Genomic DNA, 25,712 nt, shown 5'->3' with positions numbered 1-25,712 from the left:
GGTGGAAAAGGAGTTTGTGACAAGAACTTGTCCACAATGGTTCCAGTCCCTAAAAATGTATGAGTGTGAGTTCAGTTCTACAATGGCTGTCAATCCAGAAATTAACTAATGAACACACAGGACTAAAAACAGTATTCTCCTGCTGTGTGAACCTGGCCATGTAGCATCAAATTTCCTTTTTTACGTGTTTTCGCTGCGTTTGCGTTGTAACCAATCACACACGATTCTGTTGAGCTTATGAATGCATCGGCCAATCAGAGGCGTCCAGATAAGTCATCGCTGAAACCCCGGAGTTTTGTTCTGTGCACGGGCTAGAAAACCGAACTCTGCAATCTCGCGAATTCTCTCATAAACAACAAAGTGCTGAGATACATACGGTAAGAGATTTCATAATGTAGGCAACTTCATTTACTTAAACTCGCGCTAGAGTAGACTGAAGTGATAATGCTATCTGATAATGGATGTTCCCTGTTTGAATAACTGGGAATGAAAGTGTTTGGTTGTTTTTTTTTACTTTTGTTTCGTTATTTGTATTTATTTATTGCCAATTTAAATATTATTCAAAATTCACTGCAAATATCTAAATATTAAAATATGTAATAATGCAACAGCCTTTTGTTTTTGTTGCAGTGTTACAAATATTTTGTTGTTAGGGGTGGATGGAGGCGGTGGGATGGACGTCCGCCATGCTTATAGATTATTTCACTCTGATCCATTTCAATCAATACAGACTCGTGCAGCCCTGATCTGACTGTTTTGAGATAATGAGATTCCAGCACGCCTGCGGATGTTTACCGAGAAGTGGTTTAGGGTGTGAACAGGGTAAAGAACAGAGCGTTAATAGCGATACCTTGAAAACATCTATAATAATGTTAGACTTTGAGGGTCTTTTTTTGTTGTTGTTAATTATTTTATCCTCGTACTTGAGTCTCAAGGTATTAGATAGTTTTTGACTTCAACTTTGTGGTGAACATGATCACGAATAATTTAGTGGAAAAGATATGAATTCTTTATGAAAAGATACTATCAAATCTGACACTGTATATAGGATAATCATGCATCTGACTCTTGCAGGATGCTGTGCAGCAGAGATCATGGTCATGAGTGTTAAACATTTGACTCATCAAACATTTATAGCTTTTACACGTATCGCATGAATTCTTTATTGTATCATAAATAAAAACCAAAACATACTGCATTATGGCATGCATTTTAAACAGTTCTCTTCATTCTCAAGTTAAACTACTATAGATGCAATTTAATTAAAACCTTTTAATTACATTTTGTATGTGCAGATACTGAAGACTCAAACAATATATTATAGTGACATTCATTTTATATTAACATGTACTATGTTATTTAAGGTAATTCTATCTAGGATTATAAAAAGTCTACTATTAATCTTGACTGACTGAAAAGTATTTCATTACAATTTAATTCAGAATATTTCAGTCTTTACAAACAGTGAAGATAATTTAATTACTGAAAGTAATATTTTATACAAATATAAAAATTGTAAATTCTGTAATTTTTACTTACCATAATGCATCCCAAACTGTATAATATACTTTTCTATTTTAATATATATAAAATACATTTATTCTTTTGATGTCAGCTGAAATTTATTTATTTTATTTGTTTATTTCGTTGATAGACTAGTCTTCATTTATTTTCATTTGTACTATAGAAAACAAAGTATCTACTTTATATATTTCACAATGATGGAACAGCAATTACATTTCTTTGAACCGTGATTCTGCACGTTCCTCTTCCTGTCTTTCCGATTCAAATTCCAATTGAACTTGTGGCCAATTCAGTTCACATTCCAGCTCATTAAAAGGAAGTACTTCTTTGATTCTGAATCTTTCTCAACCCTGTTTGAAAGACAATATGGTGAGTAAATGATAACAATTTCCATTTCTGGATGACTTGACATTGAGCAAAGGAGTACTGTACTCAGTAGGCTAATAGAGCACTGTTGTAGTTAGTTACCGTTAGCATAACCACCACCTACATATAATGATTCCTGCATGCCACGGTCAAAATTAAACTTTGATTTGGAGTCTTATACATCTTAAAATAGTTTTGCATCCCTGTGTTTTACAGTACAATAAAACTACTGTAAGCTCACTCAGTGTTTACAAAGCTCCAGTCTCATTTGTAATTCCATGACTTTCATATTAGGTGGAATCCAGGTATATGGGGAAAGTGCCGCATGTGTCAAGAGTTTGTATTAGTGTTAGCGCGAAGCTTCTGTAGCTCTTCTTCCAGTGTGTTGATCTTCTCCAGTAGACTGGCTCTGTCCTGCATGGCTTTCTTTTCTGCTTCCTGGATCTTCCTCTCATACCAGCATTCCAGCTGTGTGGAGACCATCTCAAAGAAACGCTGTGTGTAACACTTGCTGGATGTGGACAGACTGCTGCTGGCAGTGCTATCGAACAGTTATCCTTGACTTTGAGACATCAACCTCCTGCACTTGTGCTCTGTGCCACTTGGGGTCATCAGCCCCCCAGCTTCCGGGAAAGAGGTTTGTGTTTGACCATTGAAGGAGCTGACAGGTTATGATTAATCATCTGTTTGAATAAAGAAATGTATTTTAATGAAACAAAAGATAAGTGTTTATTTTTTGATTGTTTAGAGTCATATACTCTCAAATATTCATTTCATATTTTATATTTAGTTTTAGAGTATTAAAAACACACACACAAAAAAACTTCTCAAAATAATAAATAAAATGCTTAGTTTAATGCTTAAAGCAAGCATGAATAAATGAAATTGACTGTATTTATTTATTTTCCGGTTAAAAGTATATCTTGCTTTATGAGTGTTTAGATATTTTTACTGTAATTAATGACACTGATTTAAAAAAACTGAAGAACCATTCAACTTCATCTCAAAGTATCTCCTTCCAAGTGCATCCCCAAAATTCAAGACTTTTTACATCATTGTTATGATCTGCTTCTGGGCTGGGTAACATATTGACATAGGTGGCCAGCGAGCTGGAGCTCTCCTCAGAGATGAGGCGACAGCAGCGGGAGACCCTCGGGGTCTGAGTCCACCAGAGAGTGATCCACCGATGGAGACCGCAGAAGTTTGTAGTATTGTGTCTCTGCAGGCATTTGCACTTCAAGATCCTGAATCTTAGACATGCACCAGTTTTTCACAGCACTGCTAGCAGCTTCCTGCATGAAAGATTAAAACAGCATTATAAGTTTGATCAATCATGTCTAGACTGATGCAATTGTAGAGCATCTCTTCTCTTAAGGTATTGTACCTGTTTTCTCTCATCCTCTATGCGTTCCAGGGTGGCCCTCTGATTGATTCGATAATGACACTCCATCGTCTCAGCCGACACACGCTCCTGCATGAGTTTCTAAAGAACTTTAATCTGAACATAAAGAGATGTTTGTCTCTAATACCCACATTTTCAGTGTTTTGAAATTGTTTTTCTAATTGATTCACCAAGAAATCTACAATAAAGAGCCATGCATCAAAACCAACCGTGATCAAGTCTTTCTCCTTCTGAGTTAACTAATATTCGTAAGTTATTTATTCTTATTTTCATACATTTTGAAAGGCATATTTTCATTCCAATTCAAAGAATTACAAATTAAAAAAAAAAAATCTCATATTTGATTTATATTACACTTCTGTTCAAAAGTTCAGAGTCAGTAAGATTTTCTTTTCCTTTTTTTTATATTACTACTTTGATTCAACAAGAATGCATTAATTTGTTCAAAAGTGGTAGTAAACTAAAATCAATAATAATTTTACAAAAGATTTATATTTCAAATAATCTAATTATGACCTAAACATTTCAAATAATTTATGGCTGTTGAAAATTCAGCTTTGCCATTACAGGAATAAATTACATTTTAGAACATATTAAAATAGAATACAGTTATTTTAACTTGTAATAACATTTTACAATATTACTATTTTTACTGTATTTTTGATCAAATAAATGCAGCTTTTGTAAGCATAAGAGACATTTTATAGAATTTCTTTTGTAAAAATACACCAAACATTAAAAAGTATTTTTAATTTCTAAATATAGAGGGTTGTAAAGGAAAAGTACCTGATGCTTCTTTTTTTGCTCTATTCTGCCAAGTCTGCTGTTCATCAATTTTACAAAAGATTTATATTTCAAATAATCTAATTATGACCTAAACATTTCAAATAATTTATGGCTGTTGAAAATTCAGCTTTGCCATTACAGGAATAAATTACATTTTAGAACATATTAAAATAGAATACAGTTATTTTAACTTGTAATAACATTTTACAATATTACTATTTTTACTGTATTTTTGATCAAATAAATGCAGCTTTTGTAAGCATAAGAGACATTTTATAGAATTTCTTTTGTAAAAATACACCAAACATTAAAAAGTATTTTTAATTTCTAAATATAGAGGGTTGTAAAGGAAAAGTACCTGATGCTTCTTTTTTTGCTCTATTCTGCCAAGTCTGCTGTTCATCTCATGCAGAAAATAAATTCTCATGTGAATTGATGAAAATGTGATAACATCTAATGAACTTTTTATTTAAGACAAAATAATAATAATAATAATAATAATAATGAGTCTACCTTATTATATTAGGTTATATCAATAAAAGCAATGATTAAGATGATTAAAAAAAAAGTTTTTTTTTCGATTTAGTTTTAATAGTAAACTTAAGATTCATTAAGATTTTTTAAATATTAAAAAAGTTAAAATAGTTAAAATAGCTCATGTTTATTTTTTAGTTATAAAGCAACATAATAATCAGAATAATGTACAGTCAGCATTTTATTATTGCAAAATAAACCTTCTAGGATCATTTAAAAATTGTCACCTAAAAATGTGATAACATCTAAATAAATAAGACGAACATATAATATGATTAAAAGAAATGTTTCTTAACCTTTTACAGTGAATATAAGATAATATATTGCACTCTGAAATTTATGTAACAATCAGTAAAAAAATTTAATATCAATGTTATTAAGATTAATTTTATTAATAGTAAAATAATAAATCAATAGTTCATGTTTATTGGTTTATGTCATTTAATATGCATAAGAATGTACAGTCAGCATGTCATTATTGCAAAATAAACCATCTATCGAAAATATACAAGACCATATCACCATACAACCATATCACTGCATCATGGTATATTGGTATGTAGTATTAAATTGAAGTATATAATAATGTTAGTTATTATTCATTTGGATGTAATATCGCCACCTTTATTCTTGGGCTCCTGATCTTTCTCCCTGTGCCAGGGCTCAAAGTTGCTGTGTTCTGTTCCGGTTGTATCCTGTGATGCTCTTGATCACAGTCGTTTGTGTCTTCTGCCACTTCAGCACAGTCCTGCACAATGATGGGAGTGCTTGGCATGAGAGAGATATTTAGACGAAAGCAATCACATGACCTCTGATCTCTTTTAGGGTTATGGAAGCTCAGTAGTCATGTGACATTTTCTTACTGGCCCCTAAACCCCAATCATATTACAAACAATGAATCTGCGATAGCACAGATGTCATTCTGCATGCGTGAATCTTATCTGAATTTTCCACCTTCTGTCGGGAGGAATGAACTCTGGGGAGGGACTGAGTTCTTCTCTGGGTCCCCAAGACATCTCTTGCAGAAACCTCTGCAACTGAGCAGGGACATACAACTTGAGTTATGAGAAGCATTTGATGAAATAAAGATTGAAGTTTGGATGGTTAGGATTTTTCATTTAGCTCCTGCCGGTAGATGCTGTAACCACACAGCAAGGTTCATGGCAATAACTTAAACCACCACCAAAAAAAAATCTTACTTTTTTTTAAATTTGAGATATATGCCAAAGCAACATTTCTTATTTTTATATATTTTTATTAATCAATATTTTACAAAACCTTTTATATATTTTTATTAAAAAAACAAAATCATAATCTAAACAGACATTAAAAAACTAATAAAAATGACAAAAACTAAATTACATTTCATTTATAATAATGTTAATTAAAATGAACTAAAATTAAAATGTGAACAAAAATGACAAAACGAAAAGAAAAAAAAACTACACCATCAGAGAGTACATGTCTTTTTCCGTGTATTTTGGTGAAATAAATATATTCACAAGAAAAGTGTCATGATCTGGTCACTGCATATCTGTTTATTTAACGCACAGAGTTTCATAGTACACAGTACACCCTGGACTTCATTTCCCATAAACCCCTGCCAAGGAACTCATAAAGATCAACTGTGACTTGACCTTTTTCCTGACTCCGGACGATCAGAGGTGACTCGACGGGGTCCTGACATGACTCTGGAAGATACTAAAGTCAATTCAGGTCCCCGTTGATCTTCCAGAATCAAGGTCCATTCAAGTCACCTCTGACCGTCCGGAGTCAGGTCAAGTCACCATTAAACCCCATGTGTCAAGTAAAACCACATAGTTAAACTTCATGAGTCAAGACAAGTCACAGTTGATCTTTGTGAACAAGCTCAAGTCACAGTTGATCTTTATGAGTTCCTCGGCAGGGGTTTATGGGCAATTAAGTCCAGGGTGTACTGTGTAGTGTGAAAGTCTGTGTGGTGAATGAATGGATGTGCAGTCTTTCCTGCAGATATGTTAGTTAATACATTTGTTCTGGTCCTTGAAACTAGTTATGTTCCGCCTATATGAGCCATTAAAGCATTAAAACTGATTCGTTCATTTAGGAACTAATTAAGGAACTGCCTTTATGAGTGAGTCATTATTCATTAATCAACTGGTTCACTTAGTAGAGATGACTGAGTCAGAGGTTATTCAAGTAATCATAAAACGCTCTGTTATAAAGAGCATGTCTAACAGGACAAAGAACTGGTTCGAAATTGAAAATCTTTGAATGTAATAACATAACTTACCTGATTAGATTTTTTCTAGAAGTATAGCCAAATCTCAGTTGTTGTTGTCTCGGGCTTTATCAAGCGCAGTGTGGCCAGTCTGTTGATAGATTCAGCGTGTAAATAAATTGTCATTTAGCAGATGCTGTCACCCAAAGCTATTTACAGCTCAGTTTGAGCGGCTCTGTTATAACCCCATTCCCACCCCATTATAACTCAATCATAAAGAGATTCAGGCATTTCATGAGATTACATGACTTACATTGTTTCTGATGTTTGCATCAGCTCCAGCTTCCAGCAACAGACTGAGAGTTTTCTTGTGATTTAGGGCAGCAGCGACATGGAGCGCAGTGTCTCCTATCTGTAAAATATGTTGATTTTCCATAAGACTATGACCTGCTGTAGCTGTAATTGTAGATGCAATTAACAGAAGTTACTGTAATGTAAACTACAATCTAGTGGTTCAAAGCAGACCATTAATTGTTTGTTCATTTGTCTCTCAATTTTTCATTGTATACCAGTTTCTTATGGTTTGTTGAGCGTGCAGCAATGTGTAAACAAGTGTCACCTGCCTGGAAGGAAATAATATTTTCAGTATTTATAGTTGAACTTTTTACTTTCACTTTGCAATTAATATAATCATTTAAAATAGATTGTAATGATTTTAGAAGAGTGCACTTGCATTGTTTTTGCTATCAGGCATCGCTCCACCTTGTATTAGAACTCGAGCGCTCTGGGAATGTCCATTCTGACATGCTAGATGGAGAGGTGTGTTTCCTGCCTTTAAAAATAAAATATGAATACAGTTTAAATATTAGAACTGAAACTGATTGCATAATAATCATTCATCAGAATTCACCAAAAGAGATTTTTGAAATTTAATAGAACATCTCCAGTTTTCAAAATGTTGAGTTTTATCAGCTTTTAGTCGATCTGTTTTATCTACAGTAATGCATAATATATATATATATATATATATATATATATATATATATATATATATATATATATATATATATATATATATATATATATATATATATATTATTTTAATTACTTTTTTTTGGGGGGGGGTGAACATGGACATATAGATTTATTTTTCTGTACACTGAAATATTCTGTAGAAAGAGAATTTCCCTTGCCTATACTATCAGCTGACTATCAAAGAGCAAATCCTGCTATAACTAAACAAACCATATTTGAAAGCTGATTGGTGGAAATGTGCTTTGCTACTTGTTTTGGTACATTTGTGTTAGCAGAAGTTCCTTATGTTGTCTAAATGGAAAACCCTTAAAAATATTTGTAAATAGTAATACAATTTTAATTTGATGGCTTTTGAGCGTCCTGTTTTAAAATTAAATCCATAAACATAGAAAGGAAATTTTTGCTTTTCAAATTATTTGACGGGGTCTCTAAAAAAACCCAAGAAAATGTACATTTTTAAATAGAAATTCTGATTAAAATCTGATTTAATCCTAAAGTAAATGGAAAATATTGACTTACTTTGTTCTTCACTTGGACACTGGCTCCAGCTTTGACCAATAGCCTTACACAACTGAAGCCATGCCATGATACCTCATGCAAAGCAGTGTTTCCTTCCTGAAAATCAGATTCTATAGCAATTGAGTTTTTCATTTAAAAAAACTGACTCATTCCCACAGTAGTCAGGATTTTTACATCTGACAGGTTTATTTACAGCTAACAAGATACTTCAGTCTTGATTCGTTTAAATTGCAACAGTTCTGTTATTAATATTCATGATGAAAAAAAAGGATGATTTATTGATTGCAAATGAGCAGACCTTGTCTTGTAGATCAAGTGCACAGCCTCCTTGGATGAGGGCAGCGATGGCGTCACGGTTTCCCACAACAGCTGCCCGGTGCAGGGCTGTCCGCTGACCCTGGGACAAAAAACAAAAATGTGTTTTTACTCTCTGAAATTTAGTGCGTCAACACAGGACAATTATGTGTATGGTAATGCAAAATATTTATAATAAACAATTGCAAATCTAACATTTAACTACAATTAAAAAATTTATTCAGACAACAGGTTGGTAATAAATAGATTTTTAGCTACATTGAATTGTGTTTAGTTCTACTGAATTGTATTGAACACTGCAGTCCAACTGAAAATCTTTTACAAACCAATCATCAAAAGGCTGACTCTGATATTACTAGATTTGTATAAATATAAGTTAACATTCATGTTATAGTAATATTTTTATAAATATCTGACAGTGATGATGACTTGATGTTTCTTATGTTATTCAGTATATTTTAATCTGCATTAAGTTATGGTCTGAGATTTTTATTTTAAATGTTTCATCAAATAAACATTAAAAAAGATTTAAGAAATATTCTAATGGTCTCTGGTCAGTTTTGTTATTGTAAAATAAAAAAGGTAGTAACTTACTCAAATTAAAACTATTTGAAAAATGTTACTAACTGAAAAGCTGAAATAAAATGATAAAAAATGACAAAAGAAAATACATACAGTATGTGAAAAATAAGAACTGAAATTAATTTAAATATTAAAATAACTAAAACACAAAAAATAATGACAAAAGGTAATTACTAAAACGAAATCATTTTTAAAGAAAATATAAAAATAAAAATGTATTCAAAATATAAATAAATGCTATTAAAGTGTATAATAACACTTTCCCTAATTAATGTCAAAATCAAAATGGTTTTTGTACCACTCTCATAAATCAGCATTTTGTTGAATTGGTGATGATCTCATTCTCTCATTGAAGAGTGATATTAACTGCATACAACCACAGTGAAGCATTAGAGGGATCGCTGAAAACGGCGTAAAAATATATGCATTAAACAATATACACATGAAAAGCCTGAACCAAATGTGCTAGAGAGCAAGTCTGAAGAGTTGCAGAGTTTGATCTCATGGTTTTAGCAAGATGAGAGTCCTAAAAGCTACAGCGGGGTCATGGTAGGACAGATGGAGAATAGCTCTGGTGTCTCTTTTAGTTAAATAGAAAAATAAATCATAATGTTGCTTGTTGCTCAACAGTTCATGAAATAATTGGTGCTTATAACCTAGTCTAGCTCATGAATTATTAATGTTTTGCTGCACTCAAGCAACATTTGTACTTAAATATTCAAAATTCTTTAAGTTATAAGACTGCTCTGAAATTGTCCATATTGGAAGTAGCTCACAAAATAGAATTAAATCATATTTTCTTCAGTTTGTTGTTTTAAACCCACAATCATACTTACAGAAGTCTCTGCTTGATCATATACTGAATTAAACTGCCAACATTTTGTGTGCATTAATTTTCATTAGTGTTCTTCACTTACATTCACTGCAGAGGATCCATTGATGAGTAAGTGATGTAATGTTACTTTATATTTCTCTAAATCTGTTCCTTTAAGCAAATTAAACCAGATGTTTGAGGGAAGCTCATAGCATTCACATGTTGAAAAGAACACAAAACTTGGAGGTAAATAAATTGTTTATACAAATCTTAAACGATAAAACAAACAGATTAAGTCTGGATGAAAAGGAGAGAGATGTCAATGTCTTCAGCCTCTCACAAATCCTAGAATAAAGCAATCAACTCTCAACATGACACCTTCTAAATGTCAATGTATCTGATTTGAAGTCATCATGAAGTATGTAAAAAAACTGAGAGTTTAATGTGGGTGGAAATGTTGCATGCAATCACAAGAGTACAGCATTTCTGAGTGAGTGTGTTTTGCTCATATGGGTTGTTATCAAGGCCGCATTAATCATGTGGATTCATGAATTACTCAGTCCACAGGGAAATTAAGATTTGTTTTAAAATAACACGAGAATGAAATGTGTATGAAGGCCAGATTGCTGAATCCATGTTAGAAATCATAAAATAATTAACAAAAAGTTCAATCTCTGGTCATTTAAGGAGCGTAACCAGAGAAATGCCCTGCAGACACTATAATACCACAAAATAATAATAATAAATATTCAACTTAAAATTTTGTCATTTTCGTAGTTTAATACTGTACTATTCTGATTATTATTTTTATTCTGCTTCCATTTGAAATTTTAATAAATCAATGCAAATCATGCATTGTTTCAGCATATATTGTAGTCCTTTTACTGTATCCATTTTATAGGAAAATTATAATCAGTACAGATGAAAGGCTCCTGTTATTGCAGTCTTTCTGCTTATAGCTCGAGCCTCATGGATCATTTCTAAGCTGATCTTTATTTTATATGATCAGCTGATCTCAAAGCTTGAACTGAAGCAGCATCTGCTAAGAACTGGTTTACTTAATGTGTACATATATTGTGGGCTTTACAAAAATGTTTGGAAATTTTTATTTTTTTACATTTCAAATAATAAGGTAATCAAAGAATGATGATCATAATAATACAATTCATAAATACCTTTTTAGAGTTTCTGTTGGGTCAGATGGGTTCCACAGCGTCAGTGGCTGGAGTAAAAGTCCAGAGTTCGCATATGCACACGCTAAACATCTGTACTACACCACCTAACCACACTCACCGCCTGCTGTCCCAGAGGAAATTACCCACACGAGCAGGCAGTCTGCTGGCTTTGTGTCTGTACGGAAGCTGAGGTATCACAGCAGGTCAAATCCTGTGAGACCACAATAACCACAAGAGAAGATGGGCTGGAGTTCACACTGGAGTCACTGTAAAGTGTGTAACAATGTTATATACCTTATACCTGTTCTTTAATGAATACAGCCTAACAGTAGCCTACTGTAAGTGATTTTCAAACTTAAAAGCTGTCTGACAAAAGAGTAACTTAAGCATTTGTCAAAATATTAGCTGTAAAAAAGAGCCAGTTAATCCTCTGTAAGTTCAACAGACGAGTTATGACCCTGAGGAATCAGAAGAGTGTGCAATTGTGTTTATTTCCATATTCGGTAATGGATCGAATGTTCCCTTATTTGGTTGTATAAGGCCTATTGGAGCATCAGTACAAAGTATGTAGCCTACAATAATAAAGTTTGAGACTGTAGGTTTGCACCCAACAGAACGAGAGCTGAACTAGAAAAATATGAAATCAAAAATATTTATTATACAATTTTTGCAGCGGTGAACATAAAGAGAAAATAACACTGGTCTCTCATAAACGTACTTTTATTATTCTCTATAAATAGTTATTGAGGGATACATCACAGCACTTACAGCGCCGTCTGTCGACTGGCCACGAAATCAACATTTGAAATAAATAAAATATTTAGTTTAGAGCCATATAAGGTCATAGAACATTGATTAAACAATTAAATAACAATTCAATAAATGTGTATATAATAATAATAATAATAATAATAAAGCTAAATATTATTATCATTATTGTTGTCAGTTATTTATATTGAATTATTAGTATTTTGTTAGAGTGTTGAATATCTATTATAATTGCATTACAGCATTATTACGGTTTAAGTAAAATATTGTGTTTCTATTATGCTACTGGGCTATAAATTATTTACATTTCACATAGGCTATAAGAATATATATATATATATATATATATATATATATATATATATATATAACAGAACAATAAGTTATTAAAAGCATGCAATGCATTATATGCATTATAAATTCTCTAAGTGTGTCCCTTATGTGAAGAAAAGACTACATCTCCCGAGATCCACAGTCATTGTGACAGTCCACGCAAACTCGCATAGCCCGTTTGTTTTTGGGAAGGGACAGGGAGGCGTCTTCTCCTCTCCGTCTCCGTCTCCTCACAAAGTTCTTGCAGCTCTTCATTCTGTGATGGTAGTGAAGAATAGTCTCTGATTCCTGGCGGGCTGCTGCTGTGTTTGTGTCACAGAGCTGGAGAGCGAGGGGGAGGTGAAAGTTCACCATGGCTTGGCCATATCAGGTGACAATGTAGAAAAGTTTGGCTGCCTCCTCAGATTAAACTTCTCAAACTCGGAGAATGACAAGCGAACGGAAATATAACGGAGTGGACGGAGAAAACGAAGCGCTGTTGTTCGATTATTTTGATGACGATGATGATTTCGACACATTCGAGGACGGAGACTGCGGCTGTGAAGAAGGAGGTTAGATGGCAGTATTCATTTATCACCCAGAAATAAGGGCTCGTGTATATTTTACGTGTTTCTGAACGAGCGCTAAGTGTAACGCTATTACAAAGCAATTACCAATGTAACAGTGGTTCCCTCTTAAATGTCAGTTTAATTTGTTACTAACTTGTAGTAACTTCATAGCCAGCAAAGTCATTAAAAAGTAAATATCCCAATAAATTATATAAGCTTCCACTCTGTGACATCTTATATAAATTTATTATGGTTTTGAAAGTGTCGCCAATAATTTAAATAATTTAAACTTGTTGGTGTAAACTCTGCTTGGTAAATATTCATGATGGATTTTTTAATAAACTATTGTAATTAGATGTCCGCCAACGTCATTAATGAATAATTGAGAACCCCTAAAAATGTATTATTGATTTAAAAGTAACGCTAAGGTGTTTTGGTGGAAAATTTGGCATGATATTAATCATGGTACAGTAAAACTTTGCTAGCTTGGCATTAGCCAGCTGTAGGAAATACTATAAAAATGCTTACAATGGTTTTATTAATAAGAGTGAACACATTTGGTTTCTCAATTGTTGGCTTTTACATTTTTTTTTTTTTGGATATTTGATCATAATACCATTAAGCTTCACCTTATGGAAAGCAGGTAGATGTATATGTTTTTAAGGCATTGCTTACACCTCATTGTTTCTACACAACTTTAGAAGCAAACTGTAATCGTCAGCACAGTCAGCGGACGTTTCTCTTCACTTGTTTTTACATTTGTCTACCAATTCAACAAACACTATGTGTTACACAGTTGGACACTTCGATAAACACTGCAGGATTCCTGAGACTGTATTTTGAGACTAGAAGTGTCCCTCAGTCTCACCAAACGCAGTTGAGATTCCTCAGCTGAGAGCTAGCAAGGTCACAGTCTTCAAATCAGCTGCAGCATGTGATATGAAGGAGTGGAATGCCACGAGAGGATTTGCCCACAACTCCACACTCATGCTCTCATGTAATATGATTCAGACTGATGGGATGAGTATGCCATTTCTCTTTTCACTTTGCTACATGTCTAATTAATTAGGAGTGTATAAACTTGTCACAAGCCTATATTATTGGCGGTTTGACACCTCTTTTAGATGTTAAAGTATGTGTAATGATGCAGAATGATGCTGTTTTGAAATCAAATAAAAATGACAGTTATTCTAAAACCTCCTTTATGACGTTTCGTAAACATCGTAAACACGTAAACATCAGAGCTTTTCCATTTAGAGAGTCCTCATGCAACTCTTCTATTAAAATTAGGTGTACTTTCATTTTAGACTAGTTATTATTCATTCGAATGCATGATTTTTCTTTTCAGGTGAGGAACTTCACATCTGACTGTTTTGTCAAAATCTGCAGCACACTGACTAAAGTAATTAATAACCTTTGTCGGCTGATGACGGCATGTTAATTAGGTGTTATTGTGTACCGCTATTGTCAGTACATTTAGCATTTGACATACATCAAAGAGAGACAGAATATATATATATATATATATATATATATATATATATATATATATATATATATATATATATATATATAAGCTGCAATATCAAATAGGACCACATGGAGATGACAACACATCACTACAAATCGCCTTAACCTGACTGTATATATGGATCCAGTCAGAATTATTACACATTTTAAACAATTATAAAAAGTTATTACCATTGTTACCAGTAGATGGCATTAGAGGAGCACTTACTGACTTGTTAGTAATTTCATTTCCACTTTTTTGCTTCATATTTTGAGATGATAAAATTATTATTATAAAATAACAAATCTTCAAGAAATCAAATCATGTTGTATGTATGAGGAAAGAAAAGCCACAAAGTGCCTTGAATCACACATAACGCAAGCAAAAGGTGCTTCTTTTATAATCATTTTATAGAAAAAATAATACTCCATTTAATAAGAGTAGAATATATACAATTTCCATAAAAAAATCTAATTTTGCACGTTACTGTTACTAAGTAAATGTTGTTCAAATCAAGCTTAGTTCTTTACTGTCAAATTTGTATAACCAAGAAATAAATGTGTTATATTAAATATAATATTACTAAAGTATTCAAATGAATGTCACCAGCAGTTCATGGGCTCGGTTTAGTTTTGTTTGAATCCTGGGTGTGGTTCATCATTAACCAAATGTGGCGTATGTATTTATGATGATTTAAGATTCTCAAGCGGTGTTTCTGTGTTTGGCTCTTGTACAGTGCTGGGCTTCAGTGATCCGTTCAGCAGTGAGGTGAAACCTCGGATCCTGCTCATGGGCCTGAGGAGAAGTGGCAAGTCTTCCATTCAGAAAGTTGTGTTCCACAAGATGTCACCCAACGAGACTCTCTTCCTGGAGAGCACTAATAAGATTTGTCGGGAGGACGTTTCCAACAGTTCCTTTGTCAGCTTCCAAATCTGGGACTTCCCTGGTCAGATTGATTTCTTCGACCCCACATTCGACTATGAGATGATATTTCGTGGCACAGGGGCACTCATCTTTGTCATAGACTCTCAGGTGAAATATCTATCTGTCTGTCTGTCTGTTTTCTAAAAATACACTACAAACGTGTTACTGTGCAGGACGATTACGTGGAGGCATTGAGTAGACTTCACCTCACCGTGACAAGAGCCTACAAGGTCAATCCTGACATCAACTTCGAGGTCTTCATCCACAAGGTGGACGGCCTTTCAGATGACCACAAGATTGAGAAACAGAGGGACATACACAAACGAGCCAATGACGATCTAGCCGATGCTGGTTTAGAAAGAATACACTTAAGGTTGGTATCATAATAACAGATCAGATATTACGTGGCATTTTTGAAATCATCAGAAGTTGGATTTGCGATGTGAAATGCATTATTTCTTTCAGCTTCTACTTGACAAGCATCTATGATCATTCAATCTTTGAGGCCTTCAGTAAAGTCGTGCAGAAACTCATCCCTCAACTTCCCACCCTTGAGAATCTGCTCAACATTTTCATATCTGTGAGTAGATGAACATCTTTTAGTTCACTGTGTGGCCCATGCACCTCTTCCTGTCTTATTTTCATCATGGATAACCAAAGTGAATCTCTGATCAGTGCTTAGTGTTGAATTAATTATGTTCTTGCTCAATGAATGATCATGTAGAACGTAACTATTTCTAGTAATTGATATATTTTTGAGCAGAGGTAATGAAACGTATGATTAAGACATCAATGGTTACAGTCGATGATGCATGGAAAGTTATCTTTAGGATTAAAAGAGTGGTACACTAATTATAAATAACTTGCAAATAGTTTTCACTATCAAACAAATTAACATGTTAAAAGATATTATATATTTGATGCAAACAAGCATAACCAGAAAGCATGAGTTTCTGTCTGTTATATCTGTCATAATCAACCATTAGCATAGGTACATTAGCACTGGCCTGTGATGTGCCGCTTGCAGTGAGGTGTAATGGAAATAATATGATGATCACAGAACCCATTATTATTTATTATTATATCTTTCCGACATAATATAATTTTATGGTGCTCATGTTGTATTTTAATGTTGATCAGGAAAGCAATTACATTTAGCAGACTCAGAAATTCTTCAGCGGTTTTTTAAATTCGTCAGTTGGCGGCAGCAGAGGGTAATTTGACGGGATAAAAAGACTGCTACATCAGTACAATAACTGAGCAATCTATAGATTTATTATTATGAAGAATGAAATCTCTTAACCATCCTACATTCAGTGCATTGTCTGATTTCATAGATTGATTCAGATTGACCCTTGATCTGTGTCCTTTAACTATATTTAGATACATTTTTAAAAGAATAAACACTTTTACTCAATAAGGACACATTAAATGAATCAAAAGTGACAGTAAATAAAAATTTTCTATTTAAACTAAATGCTGAGCTTTCTATTCATCAACAAATCCTGAAATAAAATCATGTTTTCCACAAAAATATTAAGCGTTTTTTACTGTTCTCACTGTATTCAACATTAAGAATAATAAGAAATGTTTCTTCAGCACCAAATCAGTGTATTAGAATGATTTTTGAACGATAATGTGACACTGAAAACTGGAGTAATGATGCTTTAAATCACAGGAAAAAAAAGGAGAATTTTTTTTATATATAAATAAAATTTAAAGTAGTAATATCATTTCACAATATTACTGTTTAACTTTATTTTTAATAAATACATCTAGACCAGTTAATGTAAATGTAAAATCTAAATTTATATAAAGTACAAATATAACTGAATATAATTTTTTACTGTTATGTTTGGGGAAAAAAACGTCACATGGGAAGAGTCACATAACTTGGGAAGAAGCTTTCAACAGCTTTTATAGAATTAAATGCATTTTCTAACAACAGTACTTGCAATGCAGTTGATTACTTGGTTGCGTAATTCATTTCCACTTCAAAGTGTTCTTAGATTGTTCCGCTGCATTTCTTAAGAATAACAGCTGACCTCTAACCCCGTCCTGTGCTCTCATTGCAGAATTCAGGGATTGAAAAGGCTTTTCTCTTTGATGTGGTCAGTAAGATTTACATAGCAACCGACAGCAGCCCGGTGGACATGCAGACCTATGAACTATGTTGTGACATGATAGATGTGGTTATCGACATCTCATGCATCTATGGGTGAGTGACACTGGATGGAAATCTCTCCACAGTCACATTAAACTACGGGACCTTTTTTTCCCTTATTAACCAATATAAAAATACACAATAAAATACAACACTCCACATGCAACAACCTTGTTTTCCTATAGCCGTTGTTGGATGGAATTGAATCTTTTGTGAATTTAATAGCATATAACTTGGGGATATGTAAACACTGGCTGTACACATTGGAAGGGCAGAGCGTTGCACCTCCAGCGCCATTTGTCCTTGAATTTGACGGGACACAGTGGTCTGGGTAGGTAAAGGAACACAGGCCTTACCCAGGGCCCCACATATGTCAGTTCTCGGTGGCCTGCGAGAGCAGATGGGCCACCTCATCACTATCTGATGAATAGGAGAGCAGGCAGGACAGTTAACCCTGCAAACTGTAGCCGTATTAGTCTGTAACTGAGAGGCATGGAGTTTAAAGGAATAGTTTATGCAAAATTGAGAATTTTCTTATTATAAAAATATCAAACATCAAAAATGTTCTCCAACTCTATCTCTTCTTCTCGTCCAACTTCAAAATTGTTCAACATAGTTGTTTTGAACTGTTTTACAGTGGGAAGGATGCTTGACATGTAAGCTTTGTGCATTGCACTTAAACTGAGCTGGACCAAGACAATCATTTGTAGTTAAAAAGTATGTACCGTATTTTCCGGACTATAAGTCGCACTTTATTTCATAGTTTGGCTGGTCCTACGACTTATAGTCAGGTGCGACTTATTTATCAAAATTAATTTGGCATGAACCAAGAGAAATGAACCAAGAGAAAAAAACCAAGAGAAAACATTACCGTCTACAGCCGCGAGAGGGCGCTCTATGCTGCTCAGTGCTCCTGTAGTCTACACTGAAGAGATAGAGCGCCCTCTCGCAGCTGTAGACGGTAATGTTTTCTCTTGGTTCTTGGTTCTAAATAAATGCGACTTATAGTCAGGTGCTACTTATATATGTTTTTTTCCTCATCATGACGTATTTTTAGACTGATGCGACTTATACTCAGGTGTGACTTACAGTATAGTCCGAAAAATACGTAATTTTTTTTATTTTTTTTAAATGACTGATTTTCACTATAAAAGACCTTTGCCTGTCATGTGGATTACTTAAACTGGCTTAATATGGATTGTGGACAGTCAAAAATGGTCTATGTTAAACCCAGTTCTTTTGTTTTAGATGAGAGAAAAAAATCCTGGAAAATTTTTCTACAAAATCTTGAATGGCTTGGGGGTAAATAATCATAAGATGTTTATTTTTTGGGTGAATTCCTTTAAGGCACAAGATGTTCATGTCAGTTCAGCCCATTTCGGCATTTTAATGTGCATTAATATATAGTATGTGGCTTTTATATAGATTTGGTGAGGTGCTGTGGAATAAATTTCTGCAAGCCTTGTTTGTAACTCACTGAAATTAATAAGTTGCTTATTAGTTCCCTATTCATCATATTGACATTGATTCGTGTTCTCAGTTTCAGGAAGCTTCAAATTACATGCTTTATTATGTCGACTTAATTTGCTCATCATATTTCCGTACTTTCTTTTTTTGTGTGAAAATATTTATATATTTGTAACATCCATGCATAATAGCGTAAATTTGTTTGGTTATAAAAGGGGGGGATTATGACAGGGCATCTGTTCATTTTGATAATTATGATATGAATCAACATCTGTTCCACACTGCACGATTTTTCAGCTGCATCCAGTCTGTTCTTCAGCTGAACTGGGAAAGTGTCTTCCAGATGGAGCAGTAATTCACGCTCCTCTTCATCCTCAGAGGAAGCTGCCTGTCAGGCACACTTTCATTATGTGCATTTATCATACAAATTGAAGGACAAGTACAAAAAAAGCATAATATGTCTGCTGAGAACAGGGAAGACATGATGAGAGTTGTGTTTTTGGGTGTTCTTCGTTTTTATTGTTGTTATTTTTTTTATATAGGTTGACTGGAGATGAGGTGGGAACACCTTATGATAAAGAATCCATGGCCATTATCCACTTGAACAACACTACGGTCATGTACCTAAAAGAGGTCACCAAATTCCTTGCCCTGGTGTGTTTCCTCAGAGAAGAGAGTTTTGAGAGGAAAGGTGAGCTTTCTGGACATCAAGCAAATGAGTTTGGTGGAATATTATTGTTTAAATCTGCTTTTTTCCAGGGCTGTTGAGAAGTAGTCTCAAGGGTTATTTAGAGTCTCAGTAACTTTATTAAAGTCCAATTATAAAAATAGCTGTTTTCTCTTGCAGCACTTCTCTATGTTGGATTCAATCATCTAGTTTTAAAATTATTTTGTTTAATATTTTATATACTACGGTTCAAGATGAAAAGTTTTTTAAAATTATTATTTCAATTTTATTTACCAAAGATGCATTAAACTAATCGAAACTGGCAGTGAAGACATTGTTATAAAAATTACCATTTCAAATAAATGCTCTTCTTTTAAATGTTCTATTCATCAAAAAGTCCTGGGAATTTTTTTTCACTGTTGCTGTTTTCAACATTAAATAAATATTTCTCGAGCATTTAATCAGCATATCAGAATGATTTCTGAGGAATCATGTGACACTGAAAACTAGAGTAATGATGTGGAAAATTCAGCTTTGTCATTACAGTAACAAAATGCATTTTAAAATATAATAACATTTAAAACTATTTTACATTAGCAGTGTTTTTTCTTTATTTTTGATCAAATAAATGAAGCTTTGGTGACCATAAGAGACTTCAAAAACCTGTAGAAGATTATTGAGCACAAACTTTTAAACAGTAGTGTAAATGCATGTGTTTAATGGAGTAAAAAAAAATCTTTACTTGGCAATTGGTTTTTGTAACCAACACTTTAAGGTTTGTTAGTATACAAAATTGACAAAAAGCTAAAAGAAAGCTAAAAGAAAAAGAACAGCATGCATCAAAATATGTGTTAACTATGAATAATTCCCCCTAATAATCATCATGCAGCACATATGGATTCAATAGGGACTACAATAAAGACCTAAAGATCAGCTTTTGCCTACAAGCTGTTTTTAGCAATTACAGCTACACTACATTTGTCTTAAATCAGTCAGAGAAGAACCTGCTCTCACATGAGAGAATGGGATAATTAGTGGAATCCTTGGGAGGCTAATGAAGATTGAAATATTCATGCTAGGAATTACTAAGGGGGTTAGGGAGAGTATCATGAGCAATCATGTTAGTCAGCAGGGAAAACAAGGCATGTTACAAAAGCATAGATTTGCACTGGCTTCTTGGATGACATAACTTACATGTTCTGCATCATAAAGTAATAATACATTTTATTCAGTTTTTCACTCAATATTCAACTGAACTCAATATTTAACTCCCATATTAGAAAGGTAAATTGCTATGGAAACTGTTTTTTTTTTTTTTCAGTTCAAAATGAATATTTAATCATTTGTTGTTTCAAAAATCTAAGTTGGCACCCGTCAAGTGGAACTGTCTGTTTTACACTAGCTTTCAAAGTATATCTGTATGTAGGTGTTAATAAATATTTTATGTTCAAAGCTAAATGACATTTCTTGTTATGTGTGTCACAATCTTAATTCAAAGGGCATTTATGCAGTGATCCAATTTGAGAATGGGTCAAACGACTTTCCTGCCGCAGGCTAATTACACTTGTCTTTGCTCATGCAGGACTTATCGATTACAATTTCCACTGTTTTAAGAAAGCCATAGAAGAGGTGTTTGACGTGCGCTTGAAAGTGCAGAGGAGTCGGAAGCTTCTGAGCCAGAGGAGGTGGAGCAGGCAGACCGTGCCAAACGGGACTCAGGTGTATCCTCACTGAAGAGCACTGAAAGCCCTCCATCCTGTTACAGTGACTCCAGAGTGACGGCTTCACACAGACTTCGCTTGTGCTTTCAATCGTCTTCAGGGCCACCTGCTGCTCTTCAACGATCCAAAATGGAAAAAATATAAAAAATATACAGTGGATTCTGTTGTGCATTTAATATCTTGCACGGCTAACTTAGCCGTTCATGCAAAGTTCGTAAAGTAAGTAACTTTTTTGTTGTTTTTTTCATTAATACAGTATTTTTACGCAAAATCAATCAACTGTGCTACAGTTTTCCACAAAAACATGGTAAAAGTCATTTCCAAAGTCACGAATGCAAGATCATACAGTAATTTTGCCACATTTGTACAGTAGGTCACAAACATCTAATTTAACTTCAAAATACATTTTAAAACAAGAAAGTGATTTTTTTTAACATTCATTTTTTTTTGTTGAAATAAATTATTGCCCATTTAAAATTGTGATTTAAGTTTCTCAGCAGCTTTTTTAGGGCAATTTACTGTACTGTTCTTTTTTTTCAATAATATATATGTATTTTTTTTTACCTTGAAAAGATTCTGTGCTAAAGGTCACAAGTGCTCATACTTTTGTCACATGTTTAGGGCATGGACATCTGTTATCTTCTATATACATTGTAAAAAAAGAATAATAATATTAATAGTAATATTAATTGCTTAAAAGTAAAAATTAGAAAATATTTTTTTCCCCTTTGAAGTCATATTTATTTTTATTACCTCTATAGAAGATTTTTTATCTGATTTGATCTTATGATATTTTTTTGTCTGTTCATTTCATTAAAATTGTTATTGAAGCATGTCAGCTTCTTTAAATGAACAAACAAGCATATGATTGGTCGATTTGCATATACCAGTGGTTCTCAGTCAAGGAGATGGGACCCGGGACCCATTAGAAGACTTCCGCAAACTTCCAAGGGGGCACAAGATGACTTAAAATAATTCAAGTGAATTATTATTATAATACAAATAATAGGCTATTAATAGTTTAATTTAACAACTAATGCTATTTCTTTATTTCCCCCCTCAATAACTATTTATACAGTAGTGTCTGTTTGCAAAAAGGTTGAGAACCACTGGCATGTACATTTGCCATATTGTATACATTTTATTTGTTAAAAAAATTAAAAGGATTTTGTAAAAAAATAAAAAAGTCCCTTTCTTTGTTACTCACAACTACGGGAAAATAGTATTTTTATTTCACTACCACATATCTAAATTTATATAAGACGTCATTCTTAATTTGTTACTAAAATGATACTTATTTTTACATTGAACCAAATGCAAGAAGTGTTGATTGACTCAGACACTTTTCCCTTTCCAGGCCATCCGCACTTAGCTTTTGCTTGCAAGGAACAATTAACTTCTTTGGCATCACAGGAAGTACAAGGTCCTGCCTCCGCCCCGGCACTAATATCATGTAACTGATTTCACTGGTTGGTGTGTGTTGTCAGGGTTCATGCGTGTGCAGTGGAAGTGTCTCGTTGTGGGGTTAGAGAACCAGCGCTAATCCCAGGGGATACCTTTGCTTCAGCAATGAAGGCTGATGGGTAAATCTCATGAGGTCAGAGCCGCTTACGCAAGAGCTGCTCCTCTCTGGATGGACACTAAATCATCTGTAGTGAAACTACAATGTGTTATGTAAGACAATTTCATGTTTAGTCTTATAATCTCCATCAGAGGGCCAAACGCTATTTACTCAGCGAGAGCAGGGACGCATCTGTGACTGAGGGCTTTTCCTTTTGCACTTATGTATTGTCAAGGCACATGGGTGAAGTGAAGAACTCCAAACTCTCTTTTAGTATGAATATATTAGAATCAAAGAAGGACTCTTTCCAAGCAGCATTTGAAATAGTGTTACCATGTCAAAACGAATGTAATTTAAATCTATCAGCCGTAGTTCTCAGTCACAACTAGTCAGCAGCTGAAGTGAATGTACCAATCAGAGGCTGTCATAGAGGATTAGATTGCTTCAAGACTTAAGCTGTCGCTCCACATTAAGAAAAGGCTTTATGGGCTCTTCACATGGTCTTCACTGATTCTGTGAAAAGAGAGCAGTCTTCATGTAACTTGTGCTGTCAGACATGAGGTACACATTGGACACATGTCAAGTTATCCAGATATTTCCGTTCTTGTGTGCTACACTTACACACTGTTGGTGGATTTTCAATGTATATTTAAGCTTCTCATAGTTTGCGTATTGCTTGTTATTGTGCAACATTATGATCGAAGCACAAATAATGTATCTTTTGGTAAAACTTTAAATTGTTAAAGGAATAGTTCGCCCAAAAATGAAGATATGCTGAAAATGTATCCACCCTCGGGCCATCCGAGATGTAGATGAGTTATGTTTATCAAAACAGATTTGGAGAAGTTTAGCATTACATCAGTGGATGCTCTGCAGCGAATGGGTGCTGTCGATATGAGAGTCCAAACAGCTGCTAAAATGATGCGAGGTGATGTGAAGTCCAGAGGAATTCTCTTCAGTTTCAACCTCTCTTAAAAGTAATCTTTGTTGTTGCATAACTATTGGCCCTGATCAACAGCCCCAGATTCTGTGATGAGGACAGCCCAGCATCCAGCCTGCGTTTCTTTGACCTCGCTACTTCCCCAACGAAATGAAAAAGTTGGAGGAAAAACAGCAGATCTGACTTGTGAATTTACCTCCCGCTGACACATGGATATGCAGCCAGAATATTATTAACAATTCAGAAGCGCTTCATTAAAGATAACTTATAATTTAGGCTCTCAACATCCAGCAAATCTAAGAACCATTTCAATTTTTCAGGAATCGAGGCAAACATTAAATTTAATGATAAAATTTTTTTGGGGGTTGTTGTTGTTGTTTTGTTTTTTGTTTGTGACCTATTTTCAAGTTTCAAATGCAACAATTTGTTTGCAAACCTGCAAAATGGAAATGAAGGTCTCAGTAAAAAAGTTCAGTACGCTTAAATAAATGAGCTTTTTAAATTAAATGAGATGAAAAGAATGATGCACTTTTTTATGTTCCCTCTGTATTGGCAACAGTAGGCCTCCTTTTCACTTCAGATTGCATATGTTTCATGCTTTAAGGTGAAAGACTAATAACAACAGATGCTTTACTTTTTTATTCTTTCAGTTAGGCTGCATGTCACATTGCTTGAGTTCAGAATAAATATCAGATAAGTAATCATACATGTGACACAAAATACAAGTTCAAAAATCTGTTTGTCTATATTTAACCTTCAGTACTGAGCAATATTTTGATGTGTATCACCTTGGAAACAGATTTTGAAGGCAACTGAAGACCACTTCATAAAGCTCTGTGAAACATTGCACATTTATCTCTTTCTTTTCTTTGTGTATAGAACGTTTCAAGAAGAATATTACATTGATTGAAGTCATTAATACGTCACATATTTCTTCACCAAAACTATTGTATATCTTTTAAAGCCTTTAACTACATTGTCTGTGTTAAAGGCTCACATAAAAAGCATATGTCCCGCCTTTTGCACATAAAAAGCATTAAAATTCAGAGCCAGCAGGGCTGCAAAATGTGTCCTTGGTTTTCTGAGTTGCAGCAGCAGCAGCCTTACTAAAACAGTATGGAGAGTTTTACACTTTTAATTATTTCAGATTTGTATTAATGACTGGGAATTTCAAAAATGTAAAAATGTTTTGAATACACTATTCGCTGTGAAAATATCTCCATTACATTTTAAAGATGCAACTTAGAAACAGCAAGTCCGAGATTGCTTAAAATAAAGCTATGCTTACCGGTTTCATTACACTCATGTGAATTTAATAAGAATCAATATATAATCTCTGCAGGGGCTTCAATGCACTTTAAAAAAGTCAGTCTGTTTGCTTCACTTGAGTTGGAAATATTCATAAATTAATAATTATCCCATAGTGTTCATTTACAGATATATAACTGGTTTATCTTTCGTCTTTGTTGGATTATGCTGAGCTTGCAGTCATTTCCCACATATTTTAATATCTATTATCACTCCCAATATCTGATTTTTTTAATAAAATAATCTTTGAGGCTAGGACCTTTTATGTTATGAGAATTACAAGTATGAGAAATTATAGCAAAATGAATATTACATAATATTTACATGCCTCTCTGGAATACATGGTTTCTGACTGTCCAATCGTGACAGTCAAATATTTTGCATATTGTTGTCTTTTCTACATAGCAAATTTCATATTCTCCATCCACTTGTGGTCTTTTTTTCTCATTTATACTAAAATGATTTCAACTAAATCAAGATTCCTTGTCACTCATTTATTCATTAAATATATACTTGTATTTCAATATGAAAAACCCAAAATGATCAAGT

General features: G+C 33.7%; 1 protein-coding gene and 1 pseudogene across 4 annotated transcripts; one reads left to right on the top strand and one right to left on the bottom strand.

The window, feature by feature from the left end:
* Positions 1-1,621: 1,621 nt before the first annotated feature.
* Positions 1,622-12,707, bottom strand: LOC113078771 (ankyrin repeat domain-containing protein 6-like; annotated as a pseudogene).
* On the top strand, positions 12,493-22,540 carry LOC113078768 (ras-related GTP-binding protein D). 4 transcript variants are annotated; one of them, XM_026251067.1, is made up of 8 exons: positions 12,493-12,904; positions 13,698-13,898; positions 15,148-15,443; positions 15,509-15,708; positions 15,801-15,915; positions 17,411-17,553; positions 19,509-19,657; positions 21,216-22,540. In XM_026251067.1, exons 2-8 carry the CDS (start codon positions 13,841-13,843, stop codon positions 21,365-21,367), a joined length of 1,113 nt encoding a protein of 370 aa, XP_026106852.1. In that variant the 5' UTR covers positions 12,493-12,904; positions 13,698-13,840; the 3' UTR covers positions 21,368-22,540. The 4 variants fall into 4 exon arrangements, with proteins under 4 accessions (XP_026106852.1, XP_026106851.1, XP_026106850.1 ...); XM_026251066.1 differs by having other exon boundaries at positions 13,698-13,925; XM_026251065.1 differs by lacking the exon at positions 13,698-13,898 and having other exon boundaries at positions 12,494-12,904; positions 21,216-22,538.
* The last annotated feature ends 3,172 nt before the right edge of the window (positions 22,541-25,712 follow it).

This window comes from Carassius auratus, unplaced genomic scaffold (genome assembly GCF_003368295.1).
Source record: "Carassius auratus strain Wakin unplaced genomic scaffold, ASM336829v1 scaf_tig00026523, whole genome shotgun sequence".
In the NCBI taxonomy this organism is placed as follows: Eukaryota; Metazoa; Chordata; class Actinopteri; order Cypriniformes; family Cyprinidae; genus Carassius; species Carassius auratus.
This window is presented reverse-complemented; position numbering and strand designations above follow the sequence as displayed.

What these genes read in the sequence shown, in the direction of transcription:
- LOC113078768 (XM_026251065.1), top strand. Translation starts at nt 12,781, where the DNA reads ATGACAAGCGAACGGAAATATAACGGAGTGGACGGAGAAAACGAAGCG. An exon ending in TGCTCAACATTTTCATATCT is followed by an intron (nt 15,916 to 17,410) that starts GTGAGTAGATGA and finishes CTCTCATTGCAG; the next exon opens with AATTCAGGGATTGAAAAGGC. An exon ending in GACATCTCATGCATCTATGG is followed by an intron (nt 17,554 to 19,508) that starts GTGAGTGACACT and finishes TTTTTTATATAG; the next exon opens with GTTGACTGGAGATGAGGTGG.